We start from the raw sequence: 18440 nt of genomic DNA, 5'->3' as shown, positions 1-18440 counted from the left end.
CTGGTTGGTTTGGGGGCTGGTTGGTTTGGGGGTGGTTGGTTTGGGGGCTGGTTGGTTTGGGGGCTGGTTGGTTTTGAGAGAGGCTGGTTGGTTTGGGGGCTGGTTGGTTTTGAGAGAGGCTGATTGGTTTGGGGGGTGGTTGGTTTGGGGACTGGTGGCCACATGGAACTCACAGCGTGTTGGTGGGTTTGTCCATCAGCTCACGGGTGGGGTCCTGTGCCACCCCTCAGCTTTGCTCCAGGGGGCTCTGAGCCCTCCAGGCCTCTTTTGGGGGAAATTTCACCCCAGACAAGCCCCTGTGGGTGCCCTGGGGAGGCTCCACGTGCCACAGCAGGAGTTGTTTCCATGTGTGACTGGGAAGTGCGTGGGAATGTTGGATGCACAGCCCCAGGTGAGGAGCTCGTGCTGTGCCAGTCCCTGGCTGGGTGAACCCCCAGCTCTGCCCAGGGGATCCATGGATCTCCATGGATGGTGATGGAGTGAAGAGCAGGGTTTTGTGGCAATGTTGTGCTACTTATTTGTCCCAAATCTCTCAGGGGAGCCCCAAACCTCCTCTCAGAGATGTGCTGGAGGGGCCGTGTTACCACGGGGTGCCAGTGACCCTTGGGCACCAGAGATCCAGGCTTTTTTGCCAGTATCCAACCAAACATTTTCCATCTCTTCCCAAGGGCTGCATTTACACCTCTGGGTTGAGAACCTTTTCTTAAAAAAAAACCAGTGACTCTCAGTGAATCTCCCCTGCTGTGGGGAAATACAGGGGAGAAAATAACCTGTTTTAATGGACTCTGTTGAACTTGGAGACACTCGTGGCTTCATTTGTCTGGCTGGGTGGCCCTGAGGGACATCAAACATGGAGGGATGGAGTGGTTGGAGATGAGGCACAAGGGGTCCAAGGCTCAGTGTGGTGGGGCTGATCTCCAGCTTGGAGCATCCCACCCTCACACATCTTGGCCGGGTCCCTTCCAGAGGTGCTGGTGGCCTGGCTTGGCAGGAAGGTCACTGTGGTGGAAATGGCTCATTCTACCTCCTAATCAGTGCAGAGATGAGCAGCTGCTGTCATCTCATTCCATAAGGAGACTTATATGTCTTATGTTGTCCTGCTGATGGGCCTGGCTGGATTTCCGGGCGGGATCAAGCCACGCTCTGGCTCTGTGGGAATTATGAACCACATTCATGATGTGTTTGTGCCTCAGGAAGGAGAAGGCACTGGTGTCCAGCCCTGCTTGTCCATCTCCATCCCCAGTGATCTCCATCCATGGGCTTTCTGCTCTCCCAGCAGGCACCAACAGCCTGTGGGGTTCCGATCCCGTCGGATGCTCCGTGTGCTCGCCGAGCATTTGTGAATCCCAGGAATGAAACAGCTTAGCAAGGACAACGATAATGATGATAATAACATATGTGCTGATGCAGAAAAATGTCCTGAATGTTTTTTTGGAAGCCAAAGATTGCTGGAAAAGCCGCGATTTCCTGGTTATGGAATTAATACGTTTTCCAGACCCGCGTGACCGAGGGATGCATCGAGGTCTGTGTGGGATCGTGTGGAAGAGGAAATGCAGAAATCCAGCACTTCCTCTTGGCTGCTGAAGTAACAACCCCCCCAGCCCCCATTTTTTTAAATCCATCTGGAAAGAAAGGGCTAATTCTGGATATTGGTGATAAAAGAGGCGCGGGAGCGTGTTGTGCTGCTGCATCCAGGCTCTTCCCCTGGATTACAGAATCATGGAATTGTTTGGGTTGGAAGGGATCTTAAACGTGTCTCATTCCATCCCCTGCCACGGGCAGGGACACCTTCCACCAGCCCAGGTTGCTCCAAGCCCCGTCCAACCCGGCCTTGGACATTCCAGGGATGGGGCAGCCACATCCTCAGCGATTTTTCCAAGTGAAAAAGGGGCCTTTATCCTCGGGCATTAAGTTAGTTTGCTTTGTAGGTGGCTGACAAAGGCAGTGGTGAGTTATTGCTGCTCTGCCTCTCTCCTTTCAGGGCTGCAGATAATGCTGGTGCTCACATGAGTCACACAGGGGGAGATAAAACAGGTTCCATGGGGATGGATTAACTTTGTTGTGTCTGAATGGCTCAATCCTGGCGGGACCAGGAGGAGAAGCCACCACGTCCCAATCCTGATGTCACCCCCTGGCTCAGGCTGTTTGCTGAGCAAAGTTTGGCCACTCAGAGCTGGGGTTTAAACTTTATATGTGTGTGGTAAAACCTCCCCCCCCGACCTCCTCCTTCAAGGAGTGTCAAACCCCCGCCATAAAAATCGGGATTTCGAGAGCGGGTTTGGCCAGGGAGCGGCTGGGAATTGCCAGGAGTGGAGAGGGGGAGCAGACAGGAGAAAGCAATGGCTTTTAGCTCTTTATTTCTGGTTTCTGAGGCAGGTGGTTTGCAGAGCAGGGCCTTGGAGTTGGCTGGGAATTGTGGGGATTCTCCTGGGAAGGCCCATGAGAGGACTCCAACTCCATGGCATTCATGGGAAGGGGAGTATCAGCCTCCAACCAGCTCCCAGCTCCACTGGGAGCTCCCAGTCAGTTTTTTGGGAGCAGGAGAGTTGTAACCAGGCACTCAGGGTGATCCAGAAGCTTCAGGAAGCCTTGGGCTGCCCTCTCTGCACAGCACCCAGCCCTGGTTCTGGCAGCTTCTTAATGAGCCTCTAATGTAAAACAGCCAAAGCTGGATAAACCCAGACAGTCATCACAGCCAGGAAAGGGCAATTTTAAAGGCTAATCCCTCATGGCTTTCCAAACCAGAAAAAAAAAAACCCAAACAACCACTTTAAGGGGCTGTAAAAATCTTTCCAGGACTAGGAGATGTTTCCCACAAGTGGTTCTTGGTCACTTGTCAGGGAAAAGCTTTGCTGGTGGCTGCTCTTCGTGGATAATGGCTTTATAAAATCCTTCAGCCCAAAGGATTCCACTCCACGGGAATAAGAAGCATCTTTTTAACTGAATCTGCTGTGGAGATTATTACATAAATACATAATTACAGCCAGGTTTTAAGAAAATAAACACAAACATTGAGTATCTGCAGCCCAGACTGCAAAATGTGCTTGTCGAGTCTCCTGAAATGTTTCATTTTGAAGGCTCCAACTATTAAAACTGGCAGTTGGGAAAAGCTCCTGTCACTTCAGCAGCTGATTAGTTGGGAGGAGAAATAAATCCTTAAGAGCAAAATAGCTCCTCTGGAGGATTAGACTAAACCCAGCAGGAGAGAACCCCCCAAAAAGGGAGGGGTAAATGGGAGAGTGGAGGTGGAGCCTTGGTGGGCTGGGATGCTGCTGTCAGGAGGAGCAGGGGGTTGGAAGTGGATGATCCTTTGGGTTTCTTCCAACCCAAACCCTTCTGGGATCGTTCTGTGACCTTTGGGCTTGGTGCTCCACCACTTGGAGATGCTAAGAACAGTATTTGGGTGTGAATGCCAAGTGGCAGAGTGAGAACACTTCTACTTTGGTGGGTTTTGTAGGAAAGGATGGGATTGTTCAAGTGCTGCAGCGTCTCTGGAGCTCCTATGGAACTGTTGAGGGGGGAAATGAGGAATGGTGCTGGTCTCTGAGGTCCAGGTACCTCCACAGCTCTGTACTGGTCAACCATGGGCCAGACTCTCATTTACAAAGTGCTTTTTTGTCTGTTTGCCAGTGGGAAGGAGCTTTAAAAGGGGTTAATGGGTGGAAAGTGCTGCTGAATAACTTATATTTATGGCCAGTGTAAAACCACGGTGTCCTGGGGGGGCTGTAACGCTGACTCAGAGTGGCCCAGCAGCATCCTGCCAAACTGACAGAGGGAAGTTTAGGTTGGATATTGGGAAGGAATTGTTGGCTGGGAGGGTGGGGAGGCCCTGGCCCAGGTTGCCCAGAGAAGCTGTGGCTGCCCCTGGATCCCTGGAAGTGTCCAAGGCCAGGTTGGACGGGGCTTGGAGCAACCTGGGATAGAGGAAGGTGTCCCTGCCCATGGCAGGGGGTGGAATGGGATGAGTTTTAAGGTCCCTTCCAACCCAAACCATCCTGGGATTCTGTGATTCCATGTCTGAGCCATGGGAACCATCTGAGAGGAGACTGGCTCCAGGAATCCGTGCTGTGGAGCCAAGAGGAAATCGTGGCCATGGACACCGTGCCGGGGGAGGATGGAGCAGGACAGGCCCTGTCGGTGTCACTGTGGCCAGAGAGGAGCTGTCAGTGAAGGACTTTGCATTTTCTGGGCTGTTTTTTAGATAAAAAAAAAGGAAATGCCAATTCCAGAGCCGTGTTTGGCCCGTAGGTGTGAAGGTGCCTGGAAAAAGAATCCGGTTGGAAAAGAGGAAAGACAAGTCTGCTCCGTGTCCTCAGAGCTCTCAGCAGGGCTGAGGGACCAGGGCAGGCTCCTGGGTTCATTTTTTCCTGCTGACCACGATGAATTACTGTTTTTTACAGCAAGATAAAAACAGGAAAAACTTGTGGTGTTCAGACAGTTCTGGTAACTGGGCAGAAGAGTCCTGTTCATTCTGGAATAATTTCGGGATAATGTAGTCAAGGCTGCATCCTGACCTAATAAAGGGAGGGTTCAGATAACAGTTATAAAATGGGACATTTCAGGAGGAAATTGGGATGAGGTCTTTCCTCAGGGGAGAGGGGGCAGAATAGTTTTAAAACTCTTCCAAGATACAAATAGTATCAGGACTTTTGGTAATGCTCTTAACAGGTTTGGACAGAGCTCACTCCTCATGGAACAACTTGTGTTTCCCAGCAGCTTTGATGGGATAAACTATTCTTCTTGCTCAGAAAGCTACTCTTTGGTTCATCTTCCTGTGATCCCAACAAGGAATGATGAGACTTTTTTCCCATGCCCATGCCCAATGTGGTTTTGGGCTTTTCCCAAGTGATAAAAGAGGTGTCTTGGCTTTTGTGGTGATGGTTTCAATCAAACATGGACCTGCACCCACTTTTCTATCCCTTCTCCTTCCTCTCCTGCAGAGCAGAAACCCCATAACTCCAGATGTGTGTGTTTGTTTGTGTAATTAAAATTCAGGATTGGCCCTGAATATGTAACATGTATTTTTATGCATCTGATATAAATATCCAATTTCAGACTATCAAGATACATATAAATATATTTTATTTGCATGCATATCATATGCACATAAATTACATCCTTAGGAATATAAGGCATGTACATATCAAACTATATCCTAATTATATAGTCCTCAAATATATGTGTGTGCACGTGGTTTATATATAGAATAAATAAATACAAAAGATGTTCTGAAGTGGCTGATGTTTATTCTTGTCTCCTTTGCAGGAAAGATTCCAAGTGAAGAATCCTCCACACACATACATCCAGAAATTAAAGGGCTATCTGGACCCAGCAGTCACCAGGAAGGTGAGGAGCATCCTGTTTCCTCTTGCTGTCCCTCATCCCTCATCCAGGATGGTCCTGGGGGTCCAGGTTCCTTCCTGCCTTTGTGTGAATCCCCTGCAAAGTCTCCCTTCAGAAAAAGGAACTGGGAATTTGAGTTTGGAGTCCTTTTCCCTGGGAATTTGCAGGGCAGAGGTTCAGTGCAGCTGGCACAGTTCACCCCCTCTGGGCTGTGTTTACATGGCACAGCCTCCTCCATCCTTTTGCCTGTTATTTTATCCCAAATAGTTTGGAAATCACTTGTGGGAGACTCGGACGCTTCGCTCGACCTTTGTGTGTCCCTGAGTGTGGATTCTGTGCTGGGATGTGTTTGGGGCTGGTTCTGAGGTTACTAAGCTCAGCTCTGATGGGTTTATTATAAAATCATGGAATCACAAGATTCTAGAATGGTTTGGGTGGGAAGGGACCTTAAAGGTCATCTCATTCCACCTCCTGCCATGGACACTGGACCAGGTTGCTCCAACCTGGCCTTGGGGACTTCCAGGGATCCAGGGGCAGCCACAGCTTCTCTGGGCAACCTGTGCCAGTCCCTCACAGGGAAAACTTAGGAATATCCTCCGGGATTTTAGGCTGTCAGTAAACTTTCATCCCATTTAGAAGTCCGTGGCTGAACCTTTGGGATTTAACCCCGTTGGCCATCAGCTCACATCCTGTGGGACAGCTGGAAGAGCCCCTGGAAAACAACAAAAAGAGGCAGCAGAGCAAATCCAGTCCTGCCTGGGACTGGCCCTGCCTTGTCCTCAACAATCCCAGCTTTGTGCTGCCAGAAACAAGCCCTGCAGGAAAACAGGGATCCTGACACGGGGCTTCCGTGGAGGTGCTGCTCCATCCCTGGGATGGCAGCGGGGGACAGGGAGTGCCCTGTGCTCCAACTCCTGTTTCCTGATGCCCTGGGACAGTGCTCCTCTTGTTGGAGCCTCTGACCATGAGCAGGAGCCCATTTAGTAGGAACCCATTGAGTTGGAAACCTTTGGATTTGCCGGGGGCTGATCGGAGTTGTTTTGAACAAGGTCTTTGTGTTTTTCCTCCTCAGGGGTTTTGAGGTCCATGGAGTGTTTGGCTTCGCTCCCTTGAGGCCCACATTGAGGCCTTTCTTATCCTGATGCCACTCTGAGGGTCCCATGACCAATGACAAACCCAAAGGGGCCTAAAAATAACCCCTAAAAATGACAAAGAGTTCCTCTTTGTGGTGTTTGTTCCGTGTCACCCGCGGCCCTTCCTCAGCCCGGGCTGTGGGATGGAAAGATTTACACATGGAGATGGGAGAGCTCCTCTCACTGGGATTATTGCTGGGATTGAGGTGGTGTCAGTGGTTTTGCTGCTGATCCCCAAGAGGAGGTGGCTCCAGGCTGCTGGAAGTGTGTTGTTCCAGCTCCTAATTGGGGTTGGAATGGCTCTTCCCGGGAAAACAATTGCTTTTTTGGCTGAGCTGAGTTTTGGAGCAGGGAATAAAAAGGTGTTGAAACGACACGGTTTTTTAAAGCAGCTGCAGTTTGGTGGCTCTTGGAGCTCGTTAGGCACCAAATTGGGTCATTAAGGGGCTGAGGGCAATTGGTTTGTTCAGCTGGAAGAGGCTGAGGGGGGACCTCAGGGGTCTGCAGCTTCCTCTGATCTCTGTGAGCAGGGACAGCACCCAGGGAAGGGCTGGAGCTGTGTCAGGGAGGTTTAGATTGGATCTCAGGTCTCTCTCTCCACCTGGTTTTGCAGAGGAAGGAGAGGGTCTGCTCTGGACCTCAACAGAGAGTTTGATGCTAAACCAAAGCCTGTTTCGTAAAGAAATGTTTATTTATCTACAGGCTTTTAATTTTCTTAATCCTGGAAGCTCCAGAATGTTCCTGGGAACAGAAGTGGTTTCCCCACTCGTGTTTTTGTTGACTGCTGGGGTGTTGTTGTTGCCTTCCTGGGGATTTGGAAGAGTTCTCAGTTTACCTGAGAACTGTTTTCTTTATTCAATCTGAGATGTTGATATTCTTTAATAGCATCCCATGGCTCTAATTGTTGTTTTTGCTGCTCACTCCATGTTCCAGAAGTTCAGAAGGCGAGTCCAGGAGTCGACTCAAGTGTTGCGAGAACTGGAAATTTCTTTAAGGACAAACCACATTGGGTAAGAAATTTTGGTGCCTCTGCTCTCAGGTTTATTTTTTTCACATCTGCTGATGGATGTCTTTGAGAAAACATCTCTTTGCATGTCAAGCAGTGATGGCACTTGATTGATTGTTAAAGCCTGCAGGGCTTAGCTGAGCAGAGCTGGGCATCCTCAGGAGAATAATTCAGCTTTAATCCTTTCCTGAGAGGTTCATCCACATCTCTGTGAAGGCTGAGGAGACATTGGAGTCAACTGCTGCTCATGCTCAGCACGTGGTTGTGTCTAGAATAATAATAGAGCTAAATATATATATATATTTATTTATACTCCTCCCTGGTGTTTAATACCTGTAACATGGTGCAGTTCATGAAGCCTGGCTGGGAGTAAAATTCCCAGGGTTTCTCTTCCACAAAGCAGAAAATTCCTCTCAAATAGCCAAAGGATCACCAGAGGTTTAGTTTTTTATCCCACTGACATTCCCACCTCGTTTTCCCACACTGAGGATTCCCCAGCAGAGCACTGAGGCACCTGAGCGTGTTGCCCTGTGGATTTGGGATGATACCCCGTGGATTTGGGATGTGCAGGAGGAGCTGTGGTGCTGCCCCAGCTCAAGCAAAGAGGCTCCAGGACCGATGTTCATTTATTTGCTTCACTGGGCTGAAGGATGAGCTTCAAAATCCACTTTATCAACCACCAGGCTGGTTATTTTAGCAGGTAAACAGAGAAGGATTCAAAGCCTGAAGACCAGAATAACTCAGAGGTGATGAATTCCCACCCTGGGAGCCTGGGGCTCCATTTCCCTGCTGGATCCCCAGTAATTCCAGTGGTACCTCCCCATTCCTGGGGGGATTTGCTGCCCTGGTTGGGGTTCAGAGCTCAGCTGGGCTGTGCTGAGCCTCTTTGCCCCCCTGGCTTTGCCCCTAAATGGATGGAATTCCAAACTTCACTTGGCATCTTCAAAATACTAGGAAGATAATTGGCTTTTCTGAATTATTTTGTGAAGCTCAGGGGCCAAAATTCGCTGGAACAGGTTAATAGGTTTTAAAAAGAGGAGTCAAAATTACTGCTGGATGCACATCCAGGATATCCATCAGATTATTCTTTCCCTGCTGTGCTGCCTCCAGGCTTTTACAGACTTCCAGAGGTCAAGATGTGATAAAAACCAAGCCAGGTCCCTGTGACTTTGTGTGTTTGGAGGTGACCATCCCCCAAAAAAACCCCCTGGGTTTAGTACATTTGAAAAACCATTTAAAGGGCTGCTTTTTAAAATCTCCTAAATAATAAGGGGTATTTTAAAAAGCCTCTTTTTTTTGTTTTCTGAGTGGGAATTAAGGTTTTGCTCAGTGGTGCAGTGGGTTTGTCCAGTTTTATCTGAGAATTCCAGTGGCTTCCCAGAAGGCCCTGAAAGGCTCTGCTGTTTCTTTTCCAGGTGGGTCAGGGAGTTCCTGAATGAGGAGAACAAGGGTCTGGATGTTCTGGTGGAGTACCTGTCCTTTGCACAGTATGCAGTCACGTGAGTAACACATTTCCTGGGGCTTTCCCGCCGGAAAATACACAATCCTGGTGGATATTAGGGAATATTTCATCCCTGGAAGGGTGGTCAGGCATTGGAAGGGGCTGCCCAGGACAGTGGGGGTGTCACCACTTAAAAAACAAGTGGATGTGGCACTTGGGGACGTGGTTTGGTGGCCAAGGTGGTGTTTGCTCAAAGGTTGGATTTGATGATCTTGGAGGCCTTTTCCAGCTTTAATAATTCCATGATTCTGGGTCTAAAGAGCAGAGAAAATGGTAATTTGAGTCTGGAATTATTTCACCCCAAGCCTGAGTTTAAACCTTGAGATTTTTTTATCTCCAGGGCTGCACTGACACATATTTTAGCTCTGGCCTCTGATCATCTCAGGGGTGCAAAAAACCAAATGTGTGGAAGGCTGGAGGCTCCCTTGGAAAGAGGTTTGGAATCGGTGCCCAGCCCTAAGGAATTGTGTTCCTGCTGTGTTCAAAGGGCACATCCACACCCCAGCCACTGCTCACAGGCAGAGCTGGGGGTGTCCTGGGCAGCAGATGTGCTCCAGGAAAACAGGAGGAATTCCAGGGGGGGGATTTTGCAAGTTGGGAAGGCTGGAAAACAAGTTTTTTCCCTTCTGACATCTGGGTAGTTGGGGGGTCACATTTGTTTAGTTGTGTGGGTGATAAATCATGACACGTGTTCTGAAAGCAGAGTGGGAAAATGAGCTTCCATGAGTTGTTATATCACTGAATTGGAAGTAGATTTTCAGCAGAGAATCCAAGTATTTGTTTATTTTATTAATTTATTTATTATCATGGAATCATACCAGACTGGTTTGGGTTGGGAGGGACCTTAAAGCCCATCCCTGCCATAGGCAAGGACACTTCCCACTAAACCAGGCCCTGGACACTTCCAGGAATGGGGCATTATATCCACATTAATTCAGGGTAAGGTAGCACATTTTTTTTATATAAAAGTGTCTAAAAAGAAGCCTTAGGTTAAAGATACTGATAATCTATTTTTAGCAAAGCTGCCCTCAGATTTATGGTATATCCTTGCACAGAAAAGGGGGATTTTTGGTGGCCTTGCAGAAAAATTAATGAGGGAAAATTATATGTTTTGAAATGTGACTAACTGGAAAAAACTGTGCAGAGCAAAAAGAAGTGTTTAGAGGAAGACTCTCTTCCTAAATTTATACAAATGCCCGCAAGTGACTCGCTGGGTTTTTCCCCCCCTGACATGGTAAACATGAGTAACAACCTCCAAAGCTGTAAAGGGAACAAGAATTCCTGCTTGGAATAGCAGAACAACGGGCAGGGAAGGGGCTGGGATGATGATGGTGATTTATTGCACGTGCTGGGAGAGTTGTGAGGCCAACACAGTGTTGGAGGAAACCAAACCAGTGCTGGGACAACTGAATTGTTGAGATGAAGTGGAGAGGGGTCCCAGCATTCCCACTCTTTCCTTTAAGGCAGAGCTGTTCCATGGGCAGAGCAGCCAGTGCTGGATTTGTGTTGTGTTGAGGTAAAATAATAATAATATGTAGTTTTTTGATCCTGGAAGGGTGGAAAATCCACGTGGATGTGGCACTTGGGGACATGGTTAATGGTGGCCTTGGCAGTGCTGGGGGATGGTTGGACTTGATGATCTTGGAGGCCTTTTCCAGCCTGAAAGAATCTGTGATTCTGGGATTTTCTTCCGCCCTCTGGAGCTCATCCCGTTTCCCTGGACTTTGCCATGTCCCTCAAGCCCCACGTTGTCTTTAAGTCTCCTTTTCCATCACTGTTTCACTGGATCACACAATCCCAGACTGGTTTGGGTGGGAAGGGCCCTTGGACCAGCTGGTGGAATGATTGAACTCGATGGTCTTGGAGGGCTTTTCATTTGATTCTGTCAAACCTGGCTTTGTCCGATGACTTTGTGATTCCCCTCAAACCCACAGGAAGGAAAACTCGGGGCATCTCTTGTATCTGGAATTCCTGTTCCCTTTCAGGTTTGACTTTGAAAGCCTGGAGAACAGCGTGGAGAACTCCATGGACAAGTCGAAGCCCTGGAGCCGCTCCATCGAGGACCTGCACCGGGGCACCAACCTGCCCTCCCCGGTTGGGAACAGCGTCTCCCGCTCGGGCCGGCACTCCACGCTCCGGTACGGGGCCGTGGCACGGGGGGGCCTTCTGCCAGGGGGGTATCCTCCACCTTCCTGCTTTTCCCAGCAGAGCCATGACATTTCTAGGGAATTTCTATGGTTTGAGGTGGTTTGGGAAGTGCCCAGCCGGTGACACAGGGCGGTGTTACACACTTGGGGAAGGGTCAGGGATAACTCCGCCTCATTCCCAAGGGCGGGATGGCCTGAGGATGCATTTCCACCCGTTACAAAGCACAGGGGAAGCCATTCCTCTGCTCCAGAACGTGTCTCAAGGTTTCCACGGGCCCAGCCAGTCCGGGGCTCTCACCTGTGTCCTGTCTCTTCCAGCAGCACGTTCCTTCCACGCTGCCACCAACAGGATCCGTTGTTTTTTTGAAAGGCCGCTTCCATCCTTCAAACCTGGGTCCCTCTCTCACCACCCCACGCTTTGCTATGGAGTCTCTCTTTCCCAATCCTGCCTTTTTCTTGTTGTTTAACTTGTGGAAAAGGCAGGATCACTTCCCAGGAGTGGCTGACAGACAGTGCTGTTCCATTCCTTGGATGCTCCACTATTTAAACCACGCTGAGCAGCTCCCTCTGACTCCAGCTGTGTTACCTGGAGTGCTGGGTGACTCGGGATTTTTTTTGGTTGCTACAGTGCCCTGTGAGTGTAGAAGAGTCCAAAAAAGATGGAGCCAGTGAGAACTGGCTTCCAGCTTTTTCCTTCCAGCAGAGGTTATTTTGCTTTGCCAGGCAGGTGACCCTTGGGTTGATGCTCAGTGCCCGAGTGGCTCCGGAGCAGCACCTGGAAAATTTAGTTCCCAGCCCTCAGGCAGTGGAGAGGAGGAGACAGGCACAGCTCTGGTAAAGAAATCCAGGCTCTGGAGTGCAGCAAAACCACTTGAGCCGTTGATTTATTATTTTTGTGAGTGTTTTTTGTTTTCTCTGCTCCGTAATTGCTCTGACAGGAACGGCAGAGCCCTGTGCTGCTTCCATCTGTTTTTGGGAGGAGAGCTTGGGATTAGAAATGCCTGAGTCGGGAATACATTACATGTCTCTTACATTGTTTCTCTTCGTTTCCTTCCATCCTTTTTCCTTTCTCACGTCTCCCTTTATTCCTCACCCGTTTGATTCCCCGTCTCGATGTCTCCTTCATTCCCTTCTCCCTCTCAAACGCTTTCTCTCTCATCCTTCCCTCTCCCTCACACACCATCAGATTGGTTTCTCTGCCCGAGCAACTTGAGTTCAAACGCTGCCAGAGCTGCTGGTCAGCCACCTGCCTCTGGAGCAGCTTCACTTGGGGCTCTGCCGATGAGGCTCCCGGCCGGAAAATCCCGTAAGTCCCGAGTGGAAGTTCCTCCGGAGCCGGGGCTGTGCAGGGCATGGAGCCAGGGGCCAGCACTGCTCCCCATGCCGGATAATCTGGTATCCACACGGGTTGGTGCTGCCCCCCAGGAGGGTGTCCCAAGCGTGTGGTTATCACATTATGGAATTCCCAGAGTAGTTGGCTTCCGTAGGGCGGGATTTTCGCGGAGGACGCGAGACGGGGTTGACTTCGAAGCAGGATCCGAGTTCTCTTTGTCGTGCTGCAAGTAGTGGTGTTAGTTTTATACCTGAAACACAGAGCCTTTGGTCCTGGTCCATCTTATTTCATCTTTTTGTTATAAATAGAGGCTTTATTCACACCCTAAACCGGCAGAGAAATGGGATTTAACACCCTGTTCTCCAGCCAAGTCCCTCCAGAGCCATCTCAGCACTGGGGCAGCTTGGGCAGAAACTGTGTGGAATTGGCACATTTGGATTGGTCTTGGTTGTTGTTTGGTTTTTGTTTTTTTAACTCTGTGTTCTAAAATGCCTGTTTTTGAAAATGTGTGTTTTTGAAAATGTGTATTTTTCAATACCTGGGGACGATGTGTATTTAAAAAAGTAAAAGCTGAAGGTAGGTGGGGAGTTTTCCAGAAGGTTTTTTTATTTTTTGTAGAATTGCTAACTAGTTGAAATGGAATGTTTTCCTGAGAACGAGGTAGGTGCTCATCGAGTGAGGAGGGTGTGCAGGATGATGTTTTTTGGGCAAAACCAGGAGGTTCCTGCCCTGCCACTGAGTGGTAAATGAGGATTCTGGGATGGGGACACCCAGATGTGGCTGTAGGTTCTGCTGTGTGGAAGCTGCTCTTCTGTCTTTGTCATGGAAACCATTGAAACGGGAGAGAGGAATCCCAGAATCCCAGGATGGGATTGGAAGGGATTGGAAGGGACCCTAAAGCTCATCTCATCCCACCCCCTGCCAGGGACACCTTCCACCAGCCCAGGGTGCTCCAAGCCCTGGCCTTGGACACTCCCAGGGATCCAGGGGCAGCCCAGCTGGACTGAAAGATGTGCTTCTCCCTCTTGGATGAAAAAGGAGAAGGCTGTCAAATCTTCCCAGGATAATCCCAAATTCCGGAGCTGGCCCGGGGTGGACACGGAGCTCTGTGTGTCCCTTTGGTGGCTCAGCCCATCCCTTTCCAATCCCGACTCCAACTGCCTTCCCAGAGCTCTTTTTAACAGTGCTCAACCCTGCCAATTCCCTGCTCTCTGGGTTTCCTTGGCAACTGAGGGCTTTTTCCTGAAGAGGAGGCACAGGGATTTGGGAAACCGACTCCAAAACGAGGGCAGGAGGATAAAAAAGGGGCTGAAGCTTCGGGGATTTTGTTGCTGCTTTTTTGGGAGAGGGAGCATTGCTGAGAGTCTCCTGTCAGATAAATATTAATGCAGCCTTTGCAAGGTCCCAGCCCATTAGAAATTCCCTTTCTTCCCAGTCAAATACTGGAGTTTTTATGTGGGTTGAAGTGAGAAATTTCAATTCTTCCAAATCTCCACGAGGAGAGAAGGATCCAGGCACAGGGAGCTCAATCCATAGATGGGCTTTGAGTGCATTCACTAATTGGGCTTTAATTTGACACGGCTTCGTGTGCTACAGTCCTTTAATTTGGGCTTTGCCATTAACACTTTCACTGCTCAAACTCATCCTTTTGGTCAGATGTTTCCTCATTTAACAGAGCATGTCTGTGATCAGCTCTGAGGGATCAGAGAACCCCCAAATTTGTAGGATGTGCCAAAAACTTCCTCCTCTAAAGCCACTTCCTGCTGTCAGGAGGACGTTGATAATGCAAACTCCCCCCAGTTTCCAAACCACCACCAATCCAATTGCAGGAATGTCGCCCAAAAAAACACCCAACCCCAAGGAAAATCAGCAGTCCCAGCTGCCAGGGGGGTGGTGAGATCCATCCTGGGCTGCCCTCTGCTCTCCAGGGAGCCAGGGGAGAGATGAGGGGCTTTTTGAGCAGAAAATGAGGTAAAAGTGAGAGGAGGGAGCAGCTGGAATTTGAATTAATGTGGTGCATTGTAAATGTGCATTGGATGGGGCACATGTCATGGAATCCCTGAATGGATTGGGTGGGAAGGGAACTTAAATCCCATCTCATCCCACCCCCTGCCATGGGCAGGGACAAATTCCACCAGCCCAGGTTGCTCCAACCTGGCCTTGGACACTTCCAGGGATCCAGGGGCAGCCACAGATGCTCTGCCCAACCTGGGCCAGGGCCTCCCCACCCTTCCAGCCAGCAATTCCTTCCCAATATCCCATCTCTCCCTGCCCTCTGGCAGTGGGAAGACATTCCCTGTGTCCTGTCCCTCCATCCCTTGTCCCCAGTCCCTCTCCAGCTCTCCTGGAGCCCCTTTAGGCCCTGCAAGGGGCTCTCAGCTCTCCCTGGATCCTTCTCTTCTCCAGGTGAACCCCCCCAGCTCTCCCAACCTGGCTCCAGAGCAGAGGGGCTCCAGCCCTTGGAGCATCTTTGTGTCCCTAAGAAAATAAAAATGATAAATGAGTTATTCTTGAACAGAAAGTTCTTCTGTTAGATCTGGGTGAGAAAAGAACTCTAAAACTCTGTGTTTCAGCACAGGATTAGCCTTGGCTTTAATGGTGGTTGGTTTTCCCACACGGCTGCAGAATCCCAGCTGTGGAAATCCTGGATCTTGCATTCTTCCCCCCATCCTCCAGCAGCAAAGTCCCAAAACTGTGGAGTAGCTCCTTCCCCACGTGTGAGAGGGTCCAGAGTGGCAGGAGGAACCCATTATCCACTGCAGGAGCTTCCACAGGCTCAGCTTCTCTGCCCCTGCTTTTTTTTTTGGGAGAAAGGGTTTATGGTTCCCCTCTAAAGGAGGGGCCGAGGAAATAAAAAGAGGAACCATCTGAGTTGAATTAGCAGGATAAATATACTCGTGGTGACATAATCCTTGACCTGCAGCAGACAGGAAATCAAACCCAACGAGTCATCCAGCTGCTGGGCTCAGCCAAGTGCTCGGGAACTGGGAATGAAAGAAAAGCAGGAGAAGCTCATCCACCCTTCCCTCGGCTGGAGGGAGGTGTGGGAGCTCCCACCAGCCTGCCCTGCTTTGGGGAGGGAGCAGGAACACCGGGAATTGTTGGGATCACCACTGATGCAGGGGGAGCATCTCCAGCCTCGGCTCTGCTGTTGTTGTTCAGGAGATGCTGTGGAAAAATTCCTCATGAATTCTTGGCACTCGGGTCCCTGTGAGGGGATTTGCATCTGGGAAAAGGGGAGGGATGGAAATGTAGGGCACGATCCCATCTGGGCTGGGGGACTGGATCTGCTCTCCAGGGCAGATTCCACACCTGGGTCTCACCTCAGTGGGACACTGGCACGGGTGGGAGTGGGAATGTGCCAAGAGGCTCTGCTTGGTGATTCCAGGCAGTAGGAGAAGAGGGAACGGGCACAAACTGATGCCAGGAAGTTCCACCTGAACACGAGGAAGAAGAGTGAGGTGACAGGTTGCCCACAGAGGGTTGGAGTCTCCCTCAGTGGAGATATCCCAGAACAATCTGGGCACATCCCTGTGCCACGTGCTCTGGGATGGCCCCACTGTTGTCCCCTCCAACCTGCCCCCGTCTGTGGGCTCTGAGTATCACTGGATTGGGATTTGTGGGAAAGGCAGATGGAGGCTGGAGCTCAGGGATGGAGCTGTGTCTTGGGACAGTCCCCAGGGTGAGGGTCATCTGGGCATTTGGGAGGAGAACACAACCTCTGCCCCTGGCTTTGCCTGTTCAGCTGCTCATGAGGATCCCCCCAGGGAACACCTCCAGGCTCCAAACCAGCAGCTTTCCTGGCTGAGGGCAGGTGGGGCCATGTGGGATCTGTGGGGCTTTTCCACCCCTCTAGAAATAGGGAATGTTGGCTTCACCTCAGACCTTCCTTCTGGTGCCCACGTTGCTCTGCAGTGCCAGGGTTTGATTGGAGAAATCACAATTTGGGTTGGAAGAGACTGATCTGGAAATGCCAAATTTTGGCTTTATCATCATCTTTTATTAGTTTAAGGAGACTCCTTCCATTTCTTAACTGTCAGATGGCTAAAGGCATTCTGAAATTCAGGAGCTGGTGCACTGAGGAAGTTCATTCTCCTATCAGTTCCATGATTAAGATCTCATTAATCTGCTGATTTAAAATGTGAAGGAAAAGAGTGTCTGCAGCCTTTAGTGGTTTAAAGCTGAGATAAGTCGTTGTAGGGACAATCTCTGACCAGAAATGACTTTAAAATCCTTTTATTGCCGTGTTTTCTGACTTGGAGAAATGAGTGTCTGTGTGGGCAGTGAGCTGATCCGTGGGGAAGGAGGCAGGATGGTGGGACAGTCCTGGCTGCAGCTCCTTGGCAGCCCCATTCCCAGCAGGAGCAGCTGGAATTTTCAGGTGCAGGTGCAGAACCCCAGTCCAAGGAACTTGGAGCCATCAGCTTCACCCTGTCCCAGTTCTCCAAGGCACAATCCTGGTCCCCTCCTCAGGATCCACTCCCCAAAATTCAGCTTAAACCACCCTCTGTTCTCAGCCAAAACTGGGTCAGTCTTTCCCAGAGCCCTGAAATCCTCTTGCAGTGCCCTGAGCTGATTTATTAATTCATATTTATGGGAGGGGGGGGAAAGAAGTCTTTTGATTGAATCCTGCTTTGAATTTTGGGATTTCTTTCATCTTGGCACTGCTGGAAAATGAAAGCCAAGGGGAGGAGCTGCTGAAGGCTTGAGGGTTGTGGGCTCTCCATGGGCAGAGCTCCACGACTCCCCTCGTTCCTCTTGGTTTGGACATTTGAAGGGAGGGAATTTGGAGGTGTTTGTGTCAGAGAATAGTGAATCACAGTAATTCAGTGTGGTATTGCTTGTTCATGTCTTTATTATGAATATTTACTGCAGCTCCAGGTCTGTGGAGCCAAACATCTGCATTTTTTGTGGGAACATCCAGCCCCTTTTCCTGCTTTATTCCCGTGAATATTGAATAATACCTGAGAAACACCTTCATTCTCACCCAGTGGAGGGATGGATATTTCTCTTCCTTCCTTCTCACCCCCTAAAACCAGCCCTGTGGTTGATGAGAGCTGCTTCTCTCTGCAGGTACAACACCTTGCCCAGCCGGAGAACGCTAAAAAACTCCAGATTAGTGAGTAAAAAGGATGATGTTCATGTCTGCATCATGTGCTTGAGGGCCATCATGAACTACCAGGTAACTCCCTTTTGGCACCACAGGACTGTTTCGGCGTTGGGAGGGGGGAGGAAAAGTTGGGGGTGAATTTGGAAGGTAAAACCCATGCAAATATTTACAATCTCATTATTAAAATGGGAAGCAGCAGGACACAGTTCTTATTTACCTGTGCAGGTGATTTATTGCAGGTGAGCCTGGGCATGATGTGCTCATTGTGCACTAACTAATTAAACCTGCAGCCAATCAGGTTCTAATTAGTCTCAGCATTTAGTCCTAATGCTTAAAAACAGGAGATTTTTTTTCCAGAAGATGGAAAAAAGAAATCCTGATTTTCCCTCTAAGTGTTTATGGCAAGGCAATGGGACAACTGGAAGTGAACCAACTAAACCAAAGCTAATCTGATTTTCCTGAGGTTTTTTTTCCTCTTCAGTGGGATATAGGAATCATGCAGCTTGTCCAGGGAGCTCCAAGGGGTTGGGATTTTTTGCTAAAACAAGGGAAGCCTGTAGGGAACACCTTTCTTAGGAGTTCCTGAGGAGTGTAGGAGGTGTTTGTACCCCCTCCTTTGTCCTGGGGGGCACCAGCTCCCTGGGATTTACAGGGATTGGGAAGGAGACCAGCCACAATCCTAATTTTCCAAATCCTATTTTCCAAAGGAATTCTGTTTTCATTTTTGGAGAGCAACAACTGCTTTTGGCAGCTGAACTTCAAGGTCCTCTTTAGGGAGTAAATCATGCACTTGACTGTCACAATTAAAAAGGGGCTGGAGGGAGTGAAGGACAAGCAGAGGGGCTGGAAATAATACAGGAGCAGCTC

The 18440-nt window shown here is 49.6% G+C and overlaps 1 protein-coding gene across 7 annotated transcripts in view; it reads left to right on the top strand.

Moving 5' to 3' along the window:
- Positions 1-18440, top strand: part of FMNL2 (formin like 2) — a 123026-nt gene that overhangs the window by 71824 nt on the left and 32762 nt on the right. For all 7 annotated transcript variants that reach the window (XM_027695784.1, XM_027695785.1, XM_027695789.1 and 4 more), the window contains exons 3-7: positions 5266-5346; positions 7410-7486; positions 8898-8981; positions 10969-11121; positions 17537-17645. In XM_027695784.1, coding sequence (XP_027551585.1) covers positions 5266-5346; positions 7410-7486; positions 8898-8981; positions 10969-11121; positions 17537-17645 — 504 coding nt within the window. The remainder of the gene's footprint in view (positions 1-5265; positions 5347-7409; positions 7487-8897; positions 8982-10968; positions 11122-17536; positions 17646-18440) is intronic.

Source organism: Neopelma chrysocephalum, unplaced genomic scaffold (genome assembly GCF_003984885.1).
Source record: "Neopelma chrysocephalum unplaced genomic scaffold, ASM398488v2 Primary Assembly neopelma1_103b, whole genome shotgun sequence".
Taxonomy (NCBI): Eukaryota; Metazoa; Chordata; class Aves; order Passeriformes; family Pipridae; genus Neopelma; species Neopelma chrysocephalum.
The sequence above is the reverse complement of the archived record's forward strand: the minus strand, read 5'-3'. Positions and strand labels throughout refer to the sequence as shown.